Source organism: Physella acuta, unplaced genomic scaffold, assembly GCF_028476545.2.
Source record: "Physella acuta isolate Inbredline_101_S28 unplaced genomic scaffold, ASM2847654v3 ptg000283l, whole genome shotgun sequence".
In the NCBI taxonomy this organism is placed as follows: domain Eukaryota; kingdom Metazoa; phylum Mollusca; class Gastropoda; family Physidae; genus Physella; species Physella acuta.
The window spans coordinates 696434-716546 of NW_026731802.1; the positions used below are offsets into that span (position 1 = coordinate 696434).

Consider the following 20113-nt stretch of genomic DNA (forward strand, 5'->3'; position numbering starts at 1 on the left):
ATAAACATTAAAGTTCTAAAAATATATCAGACAAGATACATTACCCTGTCAAACATAAAAAGCAATGTATAAAGTTGACAAATATAAATAGCCATGTTCAAATGTTTACCAAAGCTTTCAGTGGTTTATCCCCCATTACTAGGTCAAGGACAGAGAGGTGGTCAGGGCAGTCCTTCTCTAGTGCAAGGAGCAAGTTAAACAGGCTGCTGGGCTGGACCTGAAATAAACAACAGAGGTGGTCAGGGCAGTCCTTCTCTAGTGCAAGGAGCAAGTTAAACAGGCTGCTGGGCTGGACCTGAAATAAACAACAGAAGTGGTCAGGGCAGTCCTTGTCTAGTGCAAGGAGCAAGTTAAACAGGCTGCTGGGCTGGACCTGAAATAAACAACAGAGGTGGTCAGGGCAGTCCTTCTCTAGTGCAAGGAGCAAGTTAAACAGGCTGCTGGGCTGGACCTGAAATAAACAACAGAGGTGGTCAGGGCAGTCCTTCTCTAGTGCAAGGAGCAAGTTAAACAGGCTGCTGGGCTGGACCTGAAATAAACAACAGAGGTGGTCAGGGCAGTCCTTCTCTAGTGCAAGGAGCAAGTTAAACAGGCTGCTGGGCTGGACCTGAAATAAACAACAGAGGTGGTCAGGGCAGTCCTTCTCTAGTGCAAGGAGCAAGTTAAACAGGCTGCTGGGCTGGACCTGAAATAAACAACAGAGGTGGTCAGGGCAGTCCTTCTCTAGTGCAAGGAGCAAGTTAAACAGGCTGCTGGGCTGGACCTGAAATAAACAACAGAGGTGGTCAGGGCAGTCCTTCTCTAGTGCAAGGAGCAAGTTAAACAGGCTGCTGGGCTGGACCTGAAATAAACACACACAATTCAATAGGTGGTGTTGTCATTCAGTTCTATAGTGGTGTTGTCATACAGTTCTATAGGCCACTGTTAAGGTGGTGTTGTCATACAGTTCTATAGTGGTGTTGTCCTACAGTTCTATAGGCCACTGTTAATGTGGTGTTGTCATACAGTTCTATAGTGGTGTTGTCATACAGTTCTATAGACCACTGTTAAGGTGGTGTTGTCATACAGTTCTATAGGCCACTGTTAAGGTGGTGTTGTCATACAGTTCTATAGACCACTGTTAAGGTGGTGTTGTCCTACAGTTCTATAGGCCACTGTTAAGGTGGTGTTGTCCTACAGTTCTATAGACCACTGTTAAGGTGGTGTTGTCCTACAGTTCTATAGCCACTGTTAAGGTGGTGTTGTCATACAGTTCTATAGACCACTGTTAAGGTGGTGTTGTCATACAGTTCTATAGGCCACTGTTAAGGTGGTGTTGTCATACAGTTCTATAGTGGTGTTGTCATACAGTTCTATAGACCAGTTAAGGTGGTGTTGGCCTACAGTTCTATAGACCACTGTTAAGGTGTCATACAGTTCTATAGCCACTGTTAAGGTGGTGTTGTCATACAGTTCTATAGACCACTGTTAAGGTGTCATACAGTTCTATAGACCACTGTTAAGGTGTCATACAGTTCTATAGACCACTGTTAAGGTGGTGTTGTCATACAGTTCTATAGACCACTGTTAAGGTGTCATACAGTTCTATAGACCACTGTTAAGGTGGTGTTGTCCTACAGTTCTATAGGCCACTGTTAAGGTGGTGTTGTCCTACAGTTCTATAGACCACTGTTAAGGTGGTGTTGTCCTACAGTTCTATAGCCACTGTTAAGGTGGTGTTGTCATACAGTTCTATAGACCACTGTTAAGGTGTCATACAGTTCTATAGACCACTGTTAAGGTGTCATACAGTTCTATAGACCACTGTTAAGGTGGTGTTGTCATACAGTTCTATAGACCACTGTTAAGGTGTCATACAGTTCTATAGACCACTGTTAAGGTGGTGTTGTCCTACAGTTCTATAGGCCACTGTTAAGGTGGTGTTGTCCTACAGTTCTATAGACCACTGTTAAGGTGTCATACAGTTCTATAGCCACTGTTAAGGTGGTGTTGTCATACAGTTCTATAGACCACTGTTAAGGTGTCATACAGTTCTATAGACCACTGTTAAGGTGGTGTTGTCATACAGTTCTATAGACCACTGTTAAGGTGTCATACAGTTCTATAGACCACTGTTAAGGTGGTGTTGTCATACAGTTCTATAGACCACTGTTAAGGTGGTGTTGTCATACAGTTCTATAGGCCACTGTTAAGGTGGTGTTGTCAAACAGTTCTATAGTGGTGTTGTCATACAGTTCTATAGACCAGTTAAGGTGGTGTTGTCCTACAGTTCTATAGACCACTGTTAAGGTGGTGTTGTCCTACAGTTCTATAGGCCACTGTTAAGGTGGTGTTGTCCTACAGTTCTATAGACCACTGTTAAGGTGGTGTTGTCCTACAGTTCTATAGCCACTGTTAAGGTGGTGTTGTCCTACAGTTCTATAGCCACTGTTAAGGTGGTGTTGTCATACAGTTCTATAGACCACTGTTAAGGTGGTGTTGTCATACAGTTCTATAGGCCACTGTTAAGGTGGTGTTGTCATACAGTTCTATAGTGGTGTTGTCATACAGTTCTATAGACCAGTTAAGGTGGTGTTGGCCTACAGTTCTATAGACCACTGTTAAGGTGTCATACAGTTCTATAGCCACTGTTAAGGTGGTGTTGTCATACAGTTCTATAGACCACTGTTAAGGTGTCATACAGTTCTATAGACCACTGTTAAGGTGTCATACAGTTCTATAGACCACTGTTAAGGTGGTGTTGTCATACAGTTCTATAGACCACTGTTAAGGTGTCATACAGTTCTATAGACCACTGTTAAGGTGTCATACAGTTCTATACCACTGTTAAGGTGTCATACAGTTCTATAGACCACTGTTAAGGTGTCATACAGTTCTATAGACCACTGTTAAGGTGGTGTTGTCCTACAGTTCTATAGACCACTGTTAAGGTGTCATACAGTTCTATAGACCACTGTTAAGGTGTCATACAGTTCTATAGACCACTGTTAAGGTGTCATACAGTTCTATAGACCACTGTTAAGGTGGTGTTGTCATACAGTTCTATAGTGGTGTTGTCATACAGTTCTATAGACCACTGTTAAGGTGGTGTTGTCATACAGTTCTATAGACCACTGTTAAGGTGGTGTTGTCAATAATTTCCTACCTTAGTGCAGTTCTTGACACCTCCTGCTGCACATGTCATATCCAAGATGGCTGCCACGCTGCCAAAGAGTTGAAGAATAAAAGGCTTACGGTGCAGGATGTAGAACTGTTTGCAGACAAAGTGGATAGCTTGCTTGAGGACAGGGTTGGGTTGGTTGTTACTGTAAACCCTCAGCAGAGTGGGCATGATGTACAAAAATCTGGGGACAGCAGATGTTTCCATTGAGTACAATAGCTGTGATTAGATCAAGCTGTCAAAACTATTTGATCTAAGGTTAAGCAATGTATTTGAAAATTTTAAGAATCTAATTACAGAAACTTTTTTCCACCAATTTTTATATACAACTTGTATCATAAGAGTCTGTTAGATTTGTGGCAAACTGATTTTAACAATTATAAAAGGTTGTTTAGCAAAAAAAAAAAAAAAAAAATATAGTTAAACAACAAAAGTGCTACATACACCATATACAAAATAAAAGCATGTCACAGTTATCTAATAGCCTAAAATAACTTCTTTTGTTTCATTCTCAACTGAAATAAAAGGAAGTAAGTTTAATTGACTATAATTTACAGTGAAAAATCTCAAAAACCATGTTTGAACTAGGTGTCAAATGGCATGGAAGTCGACCATCAAATCAAATTACAGTTTAACTAATTATCTAATGACATGACATATGCAGGAGTCTACATACATAGGAGGAAGAAAAGTCACATTCACAGACATGCAGCAAATATCAAGAGACTTTAAATCTGGATATGGTATGCAACTCAATCTTTAAATCTAGATATGGTATGCAACTCAATCTTTAAAAAGCAGTTTGAAAAAGGATAAACAAACTTACATATAATTACAACTATGGAATGAATCATCAAACAGAAAAAATAGCAAGCTCACGAGTCCCATCACAGCAAGCAACATGCATGCAAGATGTCGTAACCCACCCATTGGTTGCAAAAATGTGCTTAAAATGCCGTGAAGCGTTGATAAGAGTAGCTAGACAGAATCGGAGAATGGCAGTGTCCTCAAACTGAAGGACTATTGTCCCATTAAGGACATTGATGAAAAGGTTAAGGTCATTGGACCAGGTAAAGGTGCTTGACATGGAGTTGAAGACGGTCCTCATCAGCTGCCAGCAGTAGATAAAAAACATGGAAGGTTAGGTGACAGCAGTAGATAAAAAACATGGAAGGTTAGGTGACAGCAGTAGATAAATAACACTAGGGTAGATGTGACTGGAGGTCAATTTTGAGCTAAAGCTCTGCTGGACTAGTATTAAAGACAACTTGACAGCACAGCTTCAAGTCATACCTCAACATACTGTTAGTCAATGTGTCTTCTGTTGGTTTACTACAAAAAACAATGTTGTATATAATATCTACAAGTTTCAAAACCAACCTTTGCCCAGGAATATTTATGCAGAGAATCCATGCCAAAAATCTCCTGTACAGATAAAAAATAATTTTAATTCTTTTAAATAACTATCATATTGAATGACATTTTTTACCATGCCTAGTTTTTGCACACCCTGAGTAGGCTCACCTTCAACCACATCTGAGTAAGCTCACCTTCCCCCACATCTGAATAAGCTCACCTCCCCCCCCCCCCCACATCTTTGAATAAGCTCACCTTCCCCCCACATCTGAATAAGCTCACCTCCCCCCATCTGAATAAGGCTCACCCCCCCCCCCCAAACCTGAATAAGCTCAACTCCCCCCCCCCACATCTTTGAATAAGCTCACCTTCCCCCCACATCTGAATAAGGCTCACCTCCCCCACATCTGAATAAGCTCACCTTCCCCCACATCTGAATAAGCTCACCTTCCCCCCCACACATCTGAATAAGCTCACCTCCCCCACATCTGAATAAGCTCACCTCCCCCACATCTGAATAAGCTCACCTCCTCCACATCTGAATAAGCTCACCTCCCCCCACATCTGAATAAGCTCACCTCCCCCACATCTGAATAAGCTCACCCCCCCACATTTGAATAAGCTCACCTCCCCCCCACACCTGAATAAGCTCACCTCCCCCCCCCCCCCACACCTGAATAAGCTCACCTTCCCACATCTGAATAAGGCTCACCTTCCCCCACATCTGAATAAGCTCACCTTCCTCCCCCCCCCACATCTGAATAAGCTCACCTCCCCCACATCTGAATAAGCTCACCTCCCCCACATCTGAATAAGCTCACCCCCCCCACATCTGAATAAGCTCACCTCCCCCAAACCTGAATAAGCTCACCCCCCCCCCACATCTGAATAAGCTCACCTTCCCCCACATCTGAATAAGCTCACCTCCCCCCCACACCTGAATAAGCTCACCTCCCCCCCCACACCTGAATAAGCTCACTTCCCCCACATCTGAATAAGCTAACCCCCCCCCCCCCCACATCTGAATAAGCTCACCTCCCCCACACCTGAATAAGCTCACCTTCCCACATCTGAATAAGCTCACCTCCCCCACATCTGAATAAGCTCACCTCCCCCACATCTGAATAAGCTCACCTTCCCCACATCTGAATAAGCTCACCTCCAACATAGAGTAACAAAAGAGCTGAGTAGACTTACCTTCCCCCAAACACCTGAGTACATATCAAACTCTGATTCCAGGGCCTTGCGTGGGAATGATGGCAGCTTGCTGAGCTCTTCATGTAGGAAGGACACATGGTTCTGTAGCTGAAACAGTCAGACAAGGCTGAGGCCTGCACCCTGTGTGAGTTACTTCCTGCAGGAAGTACTCACACAGGGCATGCAGGTTAGTGGAAATACATCACTCACTTGGACAGGCAGTTAGTCAAACATGTATACTATAATTGGGCAGGCAGTTAGTCAAATATATGTATTATATAATTGGGCAGGCAGTTAGTCAAATATATGTATTATATAATTGGGCAGGCAGTTAGTCAAATATATGTATTATATAATTGGGCAGACAGTTAGTCGAATTCACTAACTATGAAGTACTGAAAAGTAGAAAATAAAACAACGAAATAGCGGCATCTGATACGCCGCGGGTCAGCTTGTACTATATAATTGGGCAGACAGTCAAATATATATACAATAATTGGGCAGGCAGTTAGTCAGATATATATCATTTAATAGGGCAAGTAGTTTGTCAAATATTTATCCTAAAAACTTCATGATTTTAGAAGATAAATTAGCATCATAACCCTTAACAGTAGACATATTTGCAGAGTTGATAGATTCATTCTTAGTAACATTTGTTGTAAGAATAAAAACCAATCCAATCTAGTTATGGGCTGAATCTACTAATTAAGACACTTGCCCTAAGGTCATCCCCCCAAATGAGAGGGTATTTGCCACTCCTGGAAATCTGCCTAAATGAGATGAATACATGACTAGGACCACTGCCTAAATATTCATGTTTCACTGCAATTTTTTTTTCATTCAATTTCTTTCAATACCCCTGAGGAAAAACAATCTTTTTGCCCGTTGATTTAAAACCAACACATTACTGATATAACTTAATCGTTATTATGAATAGTAATACCCTACACACAATTATAAATTTTAAGTCATTATTTATTGAAGAAAGATAATTACTTCGTTTTAAAGGAGAAAAATAAAGAGTTGATTTTTTAAGGCAAAAAATATGATTCTGTTGGGAAAATTATATAATAGGAATTATTTTTCATGTGTTTTGATGCATAGAAAACGAAAGTACGTCCATTTTCCTACAAAAATCATGTATCGGACTATTATTAGCATAAATACTTCAGTTTTGGTTAATTTTGTAATGCAGAAACATAACCGGTTAGATGCTGGCCACTGAACGGCATTCCGTAGAGTTAAAATAATGTACTTTTGTTAGAGGTTTTACAAACAAAACAAAAAAACTTAAAATACAAAATCAACATGAGAAAACTAAAGGTAAGTACATTGAAAAATAGCAGCTCTAGCAATATTATGATCTAGATTTACAATTAAAAACCCAGGGGTGGGGAGGTGTAGCAGACCCAGGGGTGGGGAGGTGTAGCAGACCCAGGGTGGGGAGGTGTAGCAGACCTGGGGGTGGGGAGGTGTAGCAGACCTGGGGGTGGGGAGGTGTAGCAGACCTGGGGGTGGGGAGGTGTAGCAGACCTGGGGGTGGGGAGGTGTAGCAGACCTGGGGGTGGGGAGGTGTAGCAGACCTGGGGGTGGGGAGGTGTAGCAGACCTGGGGGTGGGGAGGTGTAGCAGACCCAGGGTGGGGAGGTGTAGCAGACCTGGGGGTGGGGAGGTGTAGCAGACCTGGGGGTGGGGAGGTGTAGCAGACCTGGGGGTGGGGAGGTGTAGCAGACCTGGGGGTGGGGAGGTGTAGCAGACCCAGGGTGGGGAGGTGTAGCAGACCTGGGGGTGGGGAGGTGTAGCAGACCCAGGGTGGGGAGGTGTAGCAGACCTGGGGGTGGTGAGGTGTAGCAGACCTGGGGGTGGGGAGGTGTAGCAGACCTGGGGGTGGGGAGGTGTAGCAGACCTGGGGGTGGGGAGGTGTAGCAGACCTGGGGGTGGGGAGGTGTAGCAGACCTGGGGGTGGGGAGGTGTAGCAGACCTGGGGTGGGGAGGTGTAGCAGACCCGGGGGTGGGGAGGTGTAGCAGACCTGGGGGTGGGGAGGTGTAGCAGACCCAGGGGTGGGGAGGTGTAGCAGACCTGGGGGTGGGGAGGTGTAGCAGACCTGGGGGTGGGGAGGTGTAGCAGACCTGGGGGTGGGGAGGTGTAGCAGACCTGGGGGTGGGGAGGTGTAGCAGACCTGGGGGTGGGGAGGTGTAGCAGACCCAGGGTGGGGAGGTGTAGCAGACCTGGGGGTGGGGAGGTGTAGCAGACCTGGGGGTGGGGAGGTGTAGCAGACCTGGGGGTGGGGAGGTGTAGCAGACCTGGGGGTGGGGAGGTGTAGCAGACCCAGGGTGGGGAGGTGTAGCAGACCTGGGGGTGGGGAGGTGTAGCAGACCCAGGGTGGGGAGGTGTAGCAGACCTGGGGGTGGTGAGGTGTAGCAGACCTGGGGGTGGGGAGGTGTAGCAGACCTGGGGGTGGGGAGGTGTAGCAGACCTGGGGGTGGGGAGGTGTAGCAGACCTGGGGGTGGGGAGGTGTAGCAGACCTGGGGGTGGGGAGGTGTAGCAGACCCAGGGGTGGGGAGGTGTAGCAGACCTGGGGGTGGGGAGGTGTAGCAGACCCGGGGGTGGGGAGGTGTAGCAGACCTGGGGGTGGGGAGGTGTAGCAGACCCAGGGGTGGGGAGGTGTAGCAGACCTGGGGGTGGGGAGGTGTAGCAGACCTGGGGGTGGGGAGGTGTAGCAGACCTGGGGGTGGGGAGGTGTAGCAGACCTGGGGGTGGGGAGGTGTAGCAGACCCGGGGGTGAGAGGTGTAGCAGACCCAGGGTGGGGAGGTGTAGCAGACCTGGGGGTGGGGAGGTGTAGCAGACCTGGGGGTGGGGAGGTGTAGCAGACCCGGGGGTGGGGAGGTGTAGCAGACCTGGGGGTGGGGAGGTGTAGCAGACCTGGGGGTGGGGAGGTGTAGCAGACCCGGGGGTGGGGAGGTGTAGCAGACCTGGTGGGGAGGTGTAGCAGACCTGGGGGTGGGGAGGTGTAGCAGACCTGGGGGTGGGGAGGTGTAGCAGACCCAGGGTGGGGAGGTGTAGCAGACCCGGGGGTGGGGAGGTGTAGCAGACCTGGGGGTGGGGAGGTGTAGCAGACCCAGGGGTGAGAGGTGTAGCAGACCCAGGGGGTGGGGAGGTGTAGCAGACCCAGGGTGGGGAGGTGTAGCAGACCCAGGGTGGGGAGGTGTAGCAGACCTGGGGGTGGGGAGGTGTAGCAGACCCAGGGGTGAGAGGTGTAGCAGACCCAGGGGGTGGGGAGGTGTAGCAGACCTGGGGGTGGGGAGGTGTAGCAGACCCAGGGGTGGGGAGGTGTAGCAGACCCAGGGGGTGGGGAGGTGTAGCAGACCCAGGGTGGGGAGGTGTAGCAGACCTGGGGGTGGGGAGGTGTAGCAGACCTGGGGGTGGGGAGGTGTAGCAGACCCAGGGTGGGGAGGTGTAGCAGACCTGGGGGTGGGGAGGTGTAGCAGACCTGGGGGTGGGGAGGTGTAGCAGACCTGGGGGTGGGGAGGTGTAGCAGACCCGGGGGTGGGGAGGTGTAGCAGACCCAGGGTGGGGAGGTATAGCAGACCTGGGGGTGGGGAGGTGTAGCAGACCTGGGGGTGGGGAGGTGTAGCAGACCTGGGGGTGGGGAGGTGTAGCAGACCCAGGTTGGGGAGGTGTAGCAGACCTGGGGGTGGGGAGGTGTAGCAGACCTGGGGGTGGGGAGGTGTAGCAGACCTGGGGGTGGGGAGGTGTAGCAGACCCAGGTTGGGGAGGTGTAGCAGACCTGGGGGTGGGGAGGTGTAGCAGACCTGGGGGTGGGGAGGTGTAGCAGACCTGGGGGTGGGGAGGTGTAGCAGACCCGGGGGTGGGGAGGTGTAGCAGACCTGGTGGGGAGGTGTAGCAGACCTGGGGGTGGGGAGGTGTAGCAGACCTAGTTGGGGAGGTGTAGCAGACCTGGGGGTGGGGAGGTGTAGCAGACCTGGGGGTGGGGAGGTGTAGCAGACCTGGGGGTGGGGAGGTGTAGCAGACCCGGGGGTGGGGAGGTGTAGCAGACCTGGGGGTGGGGAGGTGTAGCAGACCCGGGGGTGGGGAGGTGTAGCAGACCTGGGGGTGGGGAGGTGTAGCAGACCTGGGGGTGAGAGGTGTAGCAGACCCAGGGTGGGGAGGTGTAGCAGACCCGGGGGTGGGGAGGTGTAGCAGACCCGGGGGTGGGGAGGTGTAGCAGACCTGGGGGTGGGGAGGTGTAGCAGACCTGGGGGTGGGGAGGTGTAGCAGACCCGGGGGTGGGGAGGTGTAGCAGACCCGGGGGGTGGGGAGGTGTAGCAGACCTGGGGGTGGGGAGGTGTAGCAGACCCAGGGGTGGGGAGGTGTAGCAGACCTGGGGGTGGTGAGGTGTAGCAGACCTGGGGGTGGGGAGGTGTAGCAGACCTGGGGGTGGGGAGGTGTAGCAGACCTGGGGGTGGGGAGGTGTAGCAGACCTGGGGGTGGGGAGGTGTAGCAGACCTGGGGGTGGGGAGGTGTAGCAGACCTGGGGGTGGGGAGGTGTAGCAGACCCAGGGTGGGGAGGTGTAGCAGACCCAGGGGTGGGGAGGTGTAACAGACCCAGGGTGGGGAGGTGTAGCAGACCTGGGGGTGGGGAGGTGTAGCAGACCTGGGGGTGGGGAGGTGTAGCAGACCCGGGGGTGGGGAGGTGTAGCAGACCCGGGGGTGGGGAGGTGTAGCAGACCTGGGGGTGGGGAGGTGTAGCAGACCTGGGGGTGGGGAGGTGTAGCAGACCCGGGGGTGGGGAGGTGTAGCAGACCTGGGGGTGGGGAGGTGTAGCAGACCTGGGGGTGGGGAGGTGTAGCAGACCTGGGGGTGGGGAGGTGTAGCAGACCTGGGGGTGGGGAGGTGTAGCAGACCTGGGGGTGGGGAGGTGTAGCAGACCCAGGGTGGGGAGGTGTAGCAGAAGTGGGGGTGGGGAGGTGTAGCAGAAGTGGGGGTGGGGAGGTGTAGCAGACCCAGGGGTGGGGAGGTGTAGCAGACCTGGTGGGGAGGTGTAGCAGACCTGGGTGGGGAGGTGTAGCAGACCTGGGGGTGGGGAGGTGTAGCAGACCTGGGGGTGGGGAGGTGTAGCAGACCTGGGGGTGGGGAGGTGTAGCAGACCTGGGGGTGGGGAGGTGTAGTAGACCTGGGGGTGGGGAGGTGTAGCAGACCTGGGGGTGGGGAGGTGTAGCAGACCCGGGGGTGGGGAGGTGTAGCAGACCCAGGGGTGGGGAGGTGTAGCAGACCTGGGGGTGGGGAGGTGTAGTAGACCTGGGGGTGGGGAGGTGTAGCAGACCTGGGGGTGGGGAGGTGTAGCAGACCTGGGGGTGGGGAGGTGTAGCAGACCTGGTGGGGAGGTGTAGCAGACCTGGGTGGGGAGGTGTAGCAGACCCAGGGGTGGGGAGGTGTAGCAGACCTGGTGGGGAGGTGTAGCAGACCTGGGGGTTGGGAGGTGTAGCAGACCTGGGGGTGGGGAGGTGTAGCAGACCTGGGGGTGGGGAGGTGTAGCAGACCCGGGGGTGGGGAGGTGTAGCAGACCTGGGGGTGGGGAGGTGTAGCAGACCTGGGGAGGTGTAACAGACCTAGTTGGGATATGTAACAGACCTGGGGGTGGGGAGGTGTAGCAGACCTGGGGGTGGGGAGGTGTAGCAGACCCGGGGGTGGGGAGGTGTAGCAGACCCAGGGGTGGGGAGGTGTAGCAGACCCAGGGGTGGGGAGGTGTAGCAGACCTGGTGGGGAGGTGTAGCAGACCCAGGGGTGGGGAGGTGTAGCAGACCCAGGGGTGGGGAGGTGTAGCAGACCTGGTGGGGAGGTGTAGCAGACCTGGGGGTGGGGAGGTGTAGCAGACCTGGGGGTGGGGAGGTGTAGCAGACCTGGGGGTGGGGAGGTGTAGCAGACCCAGGGGTGGGGAGGTGTAGCAGACCCAGGGGTGGGGAGGTGTAGCAGACCTGGTGGGGAGGTGTAGCAGACCTGGGGGTGGGGAGGTGTAGCAGACCTGGGGGTGGGGAGGTGTAGCAGACCTGGGGGTGGGGAGGTGTAGCAGACCTGGGGGTGGGGAGGTGTAGCAGACCCGGGGGTGGGGAGGTGTAGCAGACCTGGGGGTGGGGAGGTGTAGCAGACCTGGGGGTGGGGAGGTGTAGCAGACCCAGGGGTGGGGAGGTGTAGCAGACCTGGGGGTGGGGAGGTGTAGCAGACCTGGGGGTGGGGAGGTGTAGCAGACCCAGGGTGGGGAGGTGTAGCAGACCTGGGGGTGGGGAGGTGTAGCAGACCTGGGGGTGGGGAGGTGTAGCAGAAGTGGGGGTGGGGAGGTGTAGCAGACCTGGGGGTGGGGAGGTGTAGCAGACCCGGGGGTGGGGAGGTGTAGCAGACCTGGGGGTGGGGAGGTGTAGCAGACCTGGGGGTGGGGAGGTGTAGCAGACCTGGGGGTGGGGAGGTGTAGCAGACCTGGGGGTGGGGAGCAATCTTCCCTCTAAGCTGCACGGTTGCGCAGTAGTTTTGAGCCGCCGCGCAGCGATTTTGTAAAATAAATATATCCTTGTATAAGATTTTTAGAACAGCGCACACAGAAAATACATTTTGCACACTAGCTTTTCCCCCAAGAGGAAATTTTTTTGGGGAGGTGTAACAGACCTGGTGGGGAGGTGTACACTTCATCACAGCTTGAGTCAACAAAACTTTTCCAACTTCAATAAACTTGAGTAGGAATACCTGGAAAATGTACAAATAGAATCAGTACATCATCCACTATTATTTTCATAACCTTTCTAACATGCATTGCAACAAACCAACCAATCTAACAAAAACCTTATACCTTAACAAACCTTCTACAAAACCATACTTAAGTAAACAACCAACCAGCGGATGAAACAAAGAACTTCAATCCTAATATATAAAAGCCCATAAGCACACTTCTCTCTCTTTCTCTGTCTGCAAGTTTTGTTTAGGCGATGTGATCAGTATGTTCAGCGATATATGGAGAACTTAAAGATATACGGACTTTTGTTGAAAATAATTTGGTGGAAGTTATAAATGTATAAAATAAATTTTATTTAAAAAAGGAAATTTAAAAAAGGCATATTGGAATGTAGAAACACAATTTTTAATTATGCAACCGGAATAGCATTTATTGTTGTAAAAAAAATGCACAAAATCAACAATAAAGAACATAATACTTATGGCATCATCTTCCAATTTTAGAATAAGAAGAAATGAACTATTTCATTCAAATTTGATTTAGATCTATAGGTCTATTTATCTAGACGTATGCTATGAAATGGATACAATTTTCTCGGCCTAAAAAAAAAAAAAAGCAACGTACATACCGTTGAACAGCCGGGTTTTTAACAGAATCATTTAAGTCTCTTAATCAGTGAGTCCATTTAATATGGTGTTGTGTTAACTAATAATGTATATAATTTGGCTTCTTCAATAGGTATTGGTAGCCTGTTATTTCAAATGTATCGGATTTTTAGCTATTTCTTTGCTTTGTCACTAATATCATTTGACGTGTAGTAAAGAACATTGCGTTTTGACCAATAACTATTGTATAAAATATTTTTCTCAAACAAGTGTAACATAAAAATATATAGGCCTATAATTCACGTGCAAAATAAAATGACACAATTAACAAGCAAAAGTTAATGAATGAAACAACAGACAATGAAACAGACAGACAGACAGAGAAGCTCACCCGTCTCTGTAGGGCTAGAGCAGCATCCTGTGGGTTCATATGAACCAAGCTCAGCTGAGGGTAAAAGTTGCGGCGGAAGAAATAAAAGTCTCTGACATATGCGTTACTGCTGTGGATCTGGTCTGAAATACAGACAGTGGTTGATACTTAAGTTTCTGTCCTGTCATTTCAGCTGACATTCAAATATGTCATAACAAGATGTTATTCAAAGTTTATGTCCTGTCATTTCACCTGACATTAAGATGTCATAAGTTGTCATTCAAAGTCTCTGTCCTGTCATTTCACCTAACATTCAGAGATTGTCATAAAAAGATGTCATTCAAAGTCTCTGTCCTGCCATTTCACTGGAGCTCCGTATGTTGTCAAAACAAGAAATGAGAGTGGTGACTCACGTGTTTTGGTATCCACTAGGAAATGAGAATCATGTTGGTTTTCAGGGATATTAAAAAATTCCAAACTTTCCTGCAAAATCTGATAGAACTGGGTGTCCTGAGGAGCAGAAAACAGCCATATGATATCAAATGCCACATGAGAAAACAGCTTCAACCATATGATATCAAATGCCACATGAGAAAACAGCTTCAACCATATATCAAATGCCACATGAGAAAACAGCTTCAACCATATGATATCAAATGCCACATGAGAAAACAGCTTCAACCATATGACATTAAGTGTTAAACTAGCTGACATGATAAATACTTCGACTCAAAGTAAATGCCATCTTTAAAGCTAGCACGTCAACTGACCTCGTGTATAGGCAGCTGAGAAGGAATGCTGGACAGGTCTGGTCCATGGACTAAAATCTTCTTGGCACTAGCTACACTGGCAGACACCAGCAGGTAGGGCTAGAGGTGAGATACAGGTGAGATTAATTCAATGTCTTCACACACACACACCAGCAGGTAAGGCTAGAGGTGAGATACAGGTGAGATTAATTCAATGTCTTCACACACACACACACCAGCATGTAAGGGTAGAGGTGAGATACAGGTGAGATTAATTCAATGTCTTCACACACACACACACACACCAGCAGGTAAGGCTAGAGGTGAGATACAGGTGAGATTAATTCAATGTCTTCATACACACACACACACACACACACCAGCAGGTAAGGGTAGAGGTGAGATACAGGTGAGATTAATTCAATGTCTTCACACACACACCAGCAGGTAAGGCTAGAGGTGAGATACAGGTGAGATTAATTCAATGTCTTCACACACACACACCAGCAGGTAAGGGTAGAGGTGAGATACAGGTGAGATTAATTCAATGTCTTCACACACACACACACCAGCAGGTAAGGCTAGAGGTGAGATACAGGTGAGATTAATTCAATGTCTTCATACACACACACACACACACACACCAGCAGGTAAGGGTAGAGGTGAGATACAGGTGAGATTAATTCAATGTCTTCACACACACACACACCAGCAGGTAAGGCTAGAGGTGAGATACAGGTGAGATTAATTCAATGTCTTCACACACACACACACCAGCAGGTAAGGGTAGAGGTGAGATACAGGTGAGATTAATTCAATGTCTTCACACACACACACACCAGCAGGTAAGGCTAGAGGTGAGATACAGGTGAGATTAATTCAATGTCTTCATACACACACACACACACCAGCAGGTAAGGGTAGAGGTGAGATACAGGTGAGATTAATTCAATGTCTTCACACACACACACCAGCAGGTAAGGGTAGAGGTGAGATACAGGTGAGATTAATTCAATGTCTTCACACACACACCAGCAGGTAAGGCTAGAGGTGAGATACAGGTGAGATTAATTCAATGTCTTCACACACACACACACTCCAGCAAGTAGGACTAGAGGTGAGATACAGGTGAGATTAATTCAATGTCTTCACACATACACACACACACACACCAGCAGGTAAGGCTAGAGGTGAGATACAGGTGAGATTAATTCAATGTCTTCACACACACACCAGCAGGTAAGGCTAGAGGTGAGATACAGGTGAGATTAATTCAATGTCTTCACACACACACACACCAGCAGGTAAGGCTAGAGGTGAGATACAGGTGAGATTAATTCAATGTCTTCATACACACACACACACACCAGCAGGTAAGTGTAGAGGTCAGATACAGGTGAGATTAATTCAATGTCTTCATACACACACACATACACACACCAGCAGGTAAGTGTAGAGGTCAGATACAGGTGAGATTAATTCAATGTCTTCACACACACACCAGCAGGTAAGGGTAGAGGTGAGATACAGGTGAGATTAATTCAATGTCTTCACACACACACACACACCAGCAGGTAAGGGTAGAGGTGAGATACAGGTGAGATTAATTCAATGTCTTCACACACACACTAGCAGGTTAGGCTAGAGGTGAGATACAGGTGAGATTAATTCAATGTCTTCACACACACACTCCAGCAAGTAGGGCTAGAGGTGAGATACAGGTGAGATTAATTCAATGTCTTCACACATACACACACACACACCAGCAGGTAAGGCTAGAGGTGAGATACAGGTGAGATTAATTCAATGTCTTCACACACACACCAGCAGGTAAGGCTAGAGGTGAGATACAGGTGAGATTAATTCAATGTCTTCACACACACACACCAGCAGGTAAGGGTAGAGGTGAGATACAGGTGAGATTAATTCAATGTCTTCACACACACACACACACCAGCAGGTAAGGCTAGAGGTGAGATACAGGTGAGATTAATTCAATGTCTTCATACACACACACACACCAGCAGGTAAGGGTAGAGGTGAGATACAGGTGAGATTAATTCAATGTCTTCACACACACACTAGCAGGTTAGGCTAGAGGTGAGATACAGGTGAGATTAATTCAATGTCTTCACACACACACTCCAGCAAGTAGGGCTAGAGGTGAGATACAGGTGAGATTAATTCAATGTCTTCACACATACACACACACACACCAGCAGGTAAGGCTAGAGGTGAGATACAGGTGAGATTAATTCAATGTCTTCACACACACACCAGCAGGTAAGGCTAGAGGTGAGATACAGGTGAGATTAATTCAATGTCTTCACACACACACACCAGCAGGTAAGGCTAGAGGTGAGATACAGGTGAGATTAATTCAATGTCTTCACACACACACCAGCAGGTAAGGCTAGAGGTCAGATACAGGTGAGATTAATTCAATGTCTTCACACACACACACACACACCAGCAGGTAAGGCTAGAGGTGAGATACAGGTGAGATTAATTCAATGTCTTCACACACACACACACACACCAGCAGGTAAGGCTAGAGGTGAGATACAGGTGAGATTAATTCAATGTCTTCACACACACACACACACACCAGCAGGTAAGGCTAGAGGTGAGATACAGGTGAGATTAATTCAATGTCTTCATACACACACACACCAGCAGGTAAGGCTAGAGGTGAGATACAGGTGAGATTAATTCAATGTCTTCACACACACACACACACTCCAGCAAGTAGGACTAGAGGTGAGATACAGGTGAGATTAATTCAATGTCTTCACACATACACACACACACACCAGCAGGTAAGGCTAGAGGTGAGATACAGGTGAGATTAATTCAATGTCTTCACACACACACCAGCAGGTAAGGCTAGAGGTGAGATACAGGTGAGATTAATTCAATGTTTTCACACACACACACCAGCAGGTAAGGCTAGAGGTGAGATACAGGTGAGATTAATTCAATGTCTTCACACATACACACACACACCAGCAGGTAAGGGTAGAGGTGAGATACAGGTGAGATTAATTCAATGTCTTCACACACACACACCAGCAGGTAAGGCTAGAGGTGAGATACAGGTGAGATTAATTCAATGTCTTCACACACACACACACACACCAGCAGGTAAGGGTAGAGGTGAGATACAGGTGAGATTAATTCAATGTCTTCACACACACACACACACCAGCAGGTAAGGCTAGAGGTGAGATACAGGTGAGATTAATTCAATGTCTTCACACACACACTCCAGCAGGTAAGGGTAGAGGTGAGATACAGGTGAGATTAATTCAATGTCTTCACACACACTCCAGCAAGTAGGACTAGAGGTGAGATACAGGTGAGATTAATTCAATGTCTTCACACATACACACACACACACACACCAGCAGGTAAGGCTAGAGGTGAGATACAGGTGAGATTAATTCAATGTCTTCACACACACACCAGCAGGTAAGGCTAGAGGTGAGATACAGGTGAGATTAATTCAATGTTTTCACACACACACACACACACCAGCAGGTAAGGCTAGAGGTGAGATACAGGTGAGATTAATTCAATGTCTTCACACACACACACCAGCAGGTAAGGCTAGAGGTGAGATACAGGTGAGATTAATTCAATGTCTTCACACACACACACACCAGCAGGTAAGTGTAGAGGTCAGATACAGGTGAGATTAATTCAATGTCTTCATACACACACACATACACACACCAGCAGGTAAGTGTAGAGGTCAGATACAGGTGAGATTAATTCAATGTCTTCACACACACACCAGCAGGTAAGGCTAGAGGTGAGATACAGGTGAGATTAATTCAATGTCTTCACACACACACACCAGCAGGTAAGGCTAGAGGTGAGATACAGGTGAGATTAATTCAATGTCTTCATACACACACACACACACCAGCAGGTAAGTGTAGAGGTCAGATACAGGTGAGATTAATTCAATGTCTTCATACACACACACATACACACACCAGCAGGTAAGTGTAGAGGTCAGATACAGGTGAGATTAATTCAATGTCTTCACACACACACCAGCAGGTAAGGGTAGAGGTGAGATACAGGTGAGATTAATTCAATGTCTTCACACACACACACACACCAGCAGGTAAGGGTAGAGGTGAGATACAGGTGAGATTAATTCAATGTCTTCACACACACACTAGCAGGTTAGGCTAGAGGTGAGATACAGGTGAGATTAATTCAATGTCTTCACACACACACTCCAGCAAGTAGGGCTAGAGGTGAGATACAGGTGAGATTAATTCAATGTCTTCACACATACACACACACACACCAGCAGGTAAGGCTAGAGGTGAGATACAGGTGAGATTAATTCAATGTCTTCACACACACACCAGCAGGTAAGGCTAGAGGTGAGATACAGGTGAGATTAATTCAATGTCTTCACACACACACACCAGCAGGTAAGGGTAGAGGTGAGATACAGGTGAGATTAATTCAATGTCTTCACACACACACACACACCAGCAGGTAAGGCTAGAGGTGAGATACAGGTGAGATTAATTCAATGTCTTCATACACACACACACACCAGCAGGTAAGGGTAGAGGTGAGATACAGGTGAGATTAATTCAATGTCTTCACACACACACTAGCAGGTTAGGCTAGAGGTGAGATACAGGTGAGATTAATTCAATGTCTTCACACACACACTCCAGCAAGTAGGGCTAGAGGTGAGATACAGGTGAGATTAATTCAATGTCTTCACACATACACACACACACACCAGCAGGTAAGGCTAGAGGTGAGATACAGGTGAGATTAATTCAATGTCTTCACACACACACCAGCAGGTAAGGCTAGAGGTGAGATACAGGTGAGATTAATTCAATGTCTTCACACACACACACCAGCAGGTAAGGCTAGAGGTGAGATACAGGTGAGATTAATTCAATGTCTTCACACACACACCAGCAGGTAAGGCTAGAGGTCAGATACAGGTGAGATTAATTCAATGTCTTCACACACACACACACACACCAGCAGGTAAGGCTAGAGGTGAGATACAGGTGAGATTAATTCAATGTCTTCACACACACACACACACACCAGCAGGTAAGGCTAGAGGTGAGATACAGGTGAGATTAATTCAATGTCTTCACACACACACACACACACCAGCAGGTAAGGGTAGAGGTGAGATACAGGTGAGATTAATTCAATGTCTACACACACACACACACACCAGCAGGTAAGGCTAGAGGTGAGATACAGGTGAGATTAATTCAATGTCTTCATACACACACACACCAGCAGGTAAGGCTAGAGGTGAGATACAGGTGAGATTAATTCAATGTCTTCACACACACACACACACTCCAGCAAGTAGGACTAGAGGTGAGATACAGGTGAGATTAATTCAATGTCTTCACACATACACACACACACACACCAGCAGGTAAGGCTAGAGGTGAGATACAGGTGAGATTAATTCAATGTTTTCACACACACACACCAGCAGGTAAGGCTAGAGGTGAGATACAGGTGAGATTAATTCAATGTCTTCACACATACACACACACACCAGCAGGTAAGGGTAGAGGTGAGATACAGGTGAGATTAATTCAATGTCTTCACACACACACACCAGCAGGTAAGGCTAGAGGTGAGATACAGGTGAGATTAATTCAATGTCTTCACACACACACACACACCAGCAGGTAAGGGTAGAGGTGAGATACAGGTGAGATTAATTCAATGTCTTCACACACACACACACACCAGCAGGTAAGGCTAGAGGTGAGATACAGGTGAGATTAATTCAATGTCTTCACACACACACTCCAGCAGGTAAGGGTAGAGGTGAGATACAGGTGAGATTAATTCAATGTCTTCACACACACTCCAGCAAGTAGGACTAGAGGTGAGATACAGGTGAGATTAATTCAATGTCTTCACACAT

The 20113-nt window shown here is 48.0% G+C and overlaps 1 protein-coding gene across 6 annotated transcripts in view; it reads right to left on the reverse strand.

Moving 5' to 3' along the window:
• Positions 1–20113, reverse strand: part of LOC131939562 (protein unc-80 homolog) — a 140841-nt gene that overhangs the window by 27542 nt on the left and 93186 nt on the right. For all 6 annotated transcript variants that reach the window (XM_059297950.1, XM_059297953.1, XM_059297951.1 and 3 more), the window contains 9 exons: positions 14182–14280; positions 13825–13921; positions 13433–13554; positions 12373–12450; positions 5714–5821; positions 4541–4585; positions 4087–4271; positions 3146–3344; positions 110–217 (listed from right to left, as the gene is read on the reverse strand). In XM_059297950.1, the coding sequence (XP_059153933.1) occupies positions 110–217; positions 3146–3344; positions 4087–4271; positions 4541–4585; positions 5714–5821; positions 12373–12450; positions 13433–13554; positions 13825–13921; positions 14182–14280 (1041 nt within the window). The remainder of the gene's footprint in view (positions 1–109; positions 218–3145; positions 3345–4086; positions 4272–4540; positions 4586–5713; positions 5822–12372; positions 12451–13432; positions 13555–13824; positions 13922–14181; positions 14281–20113) is intronic.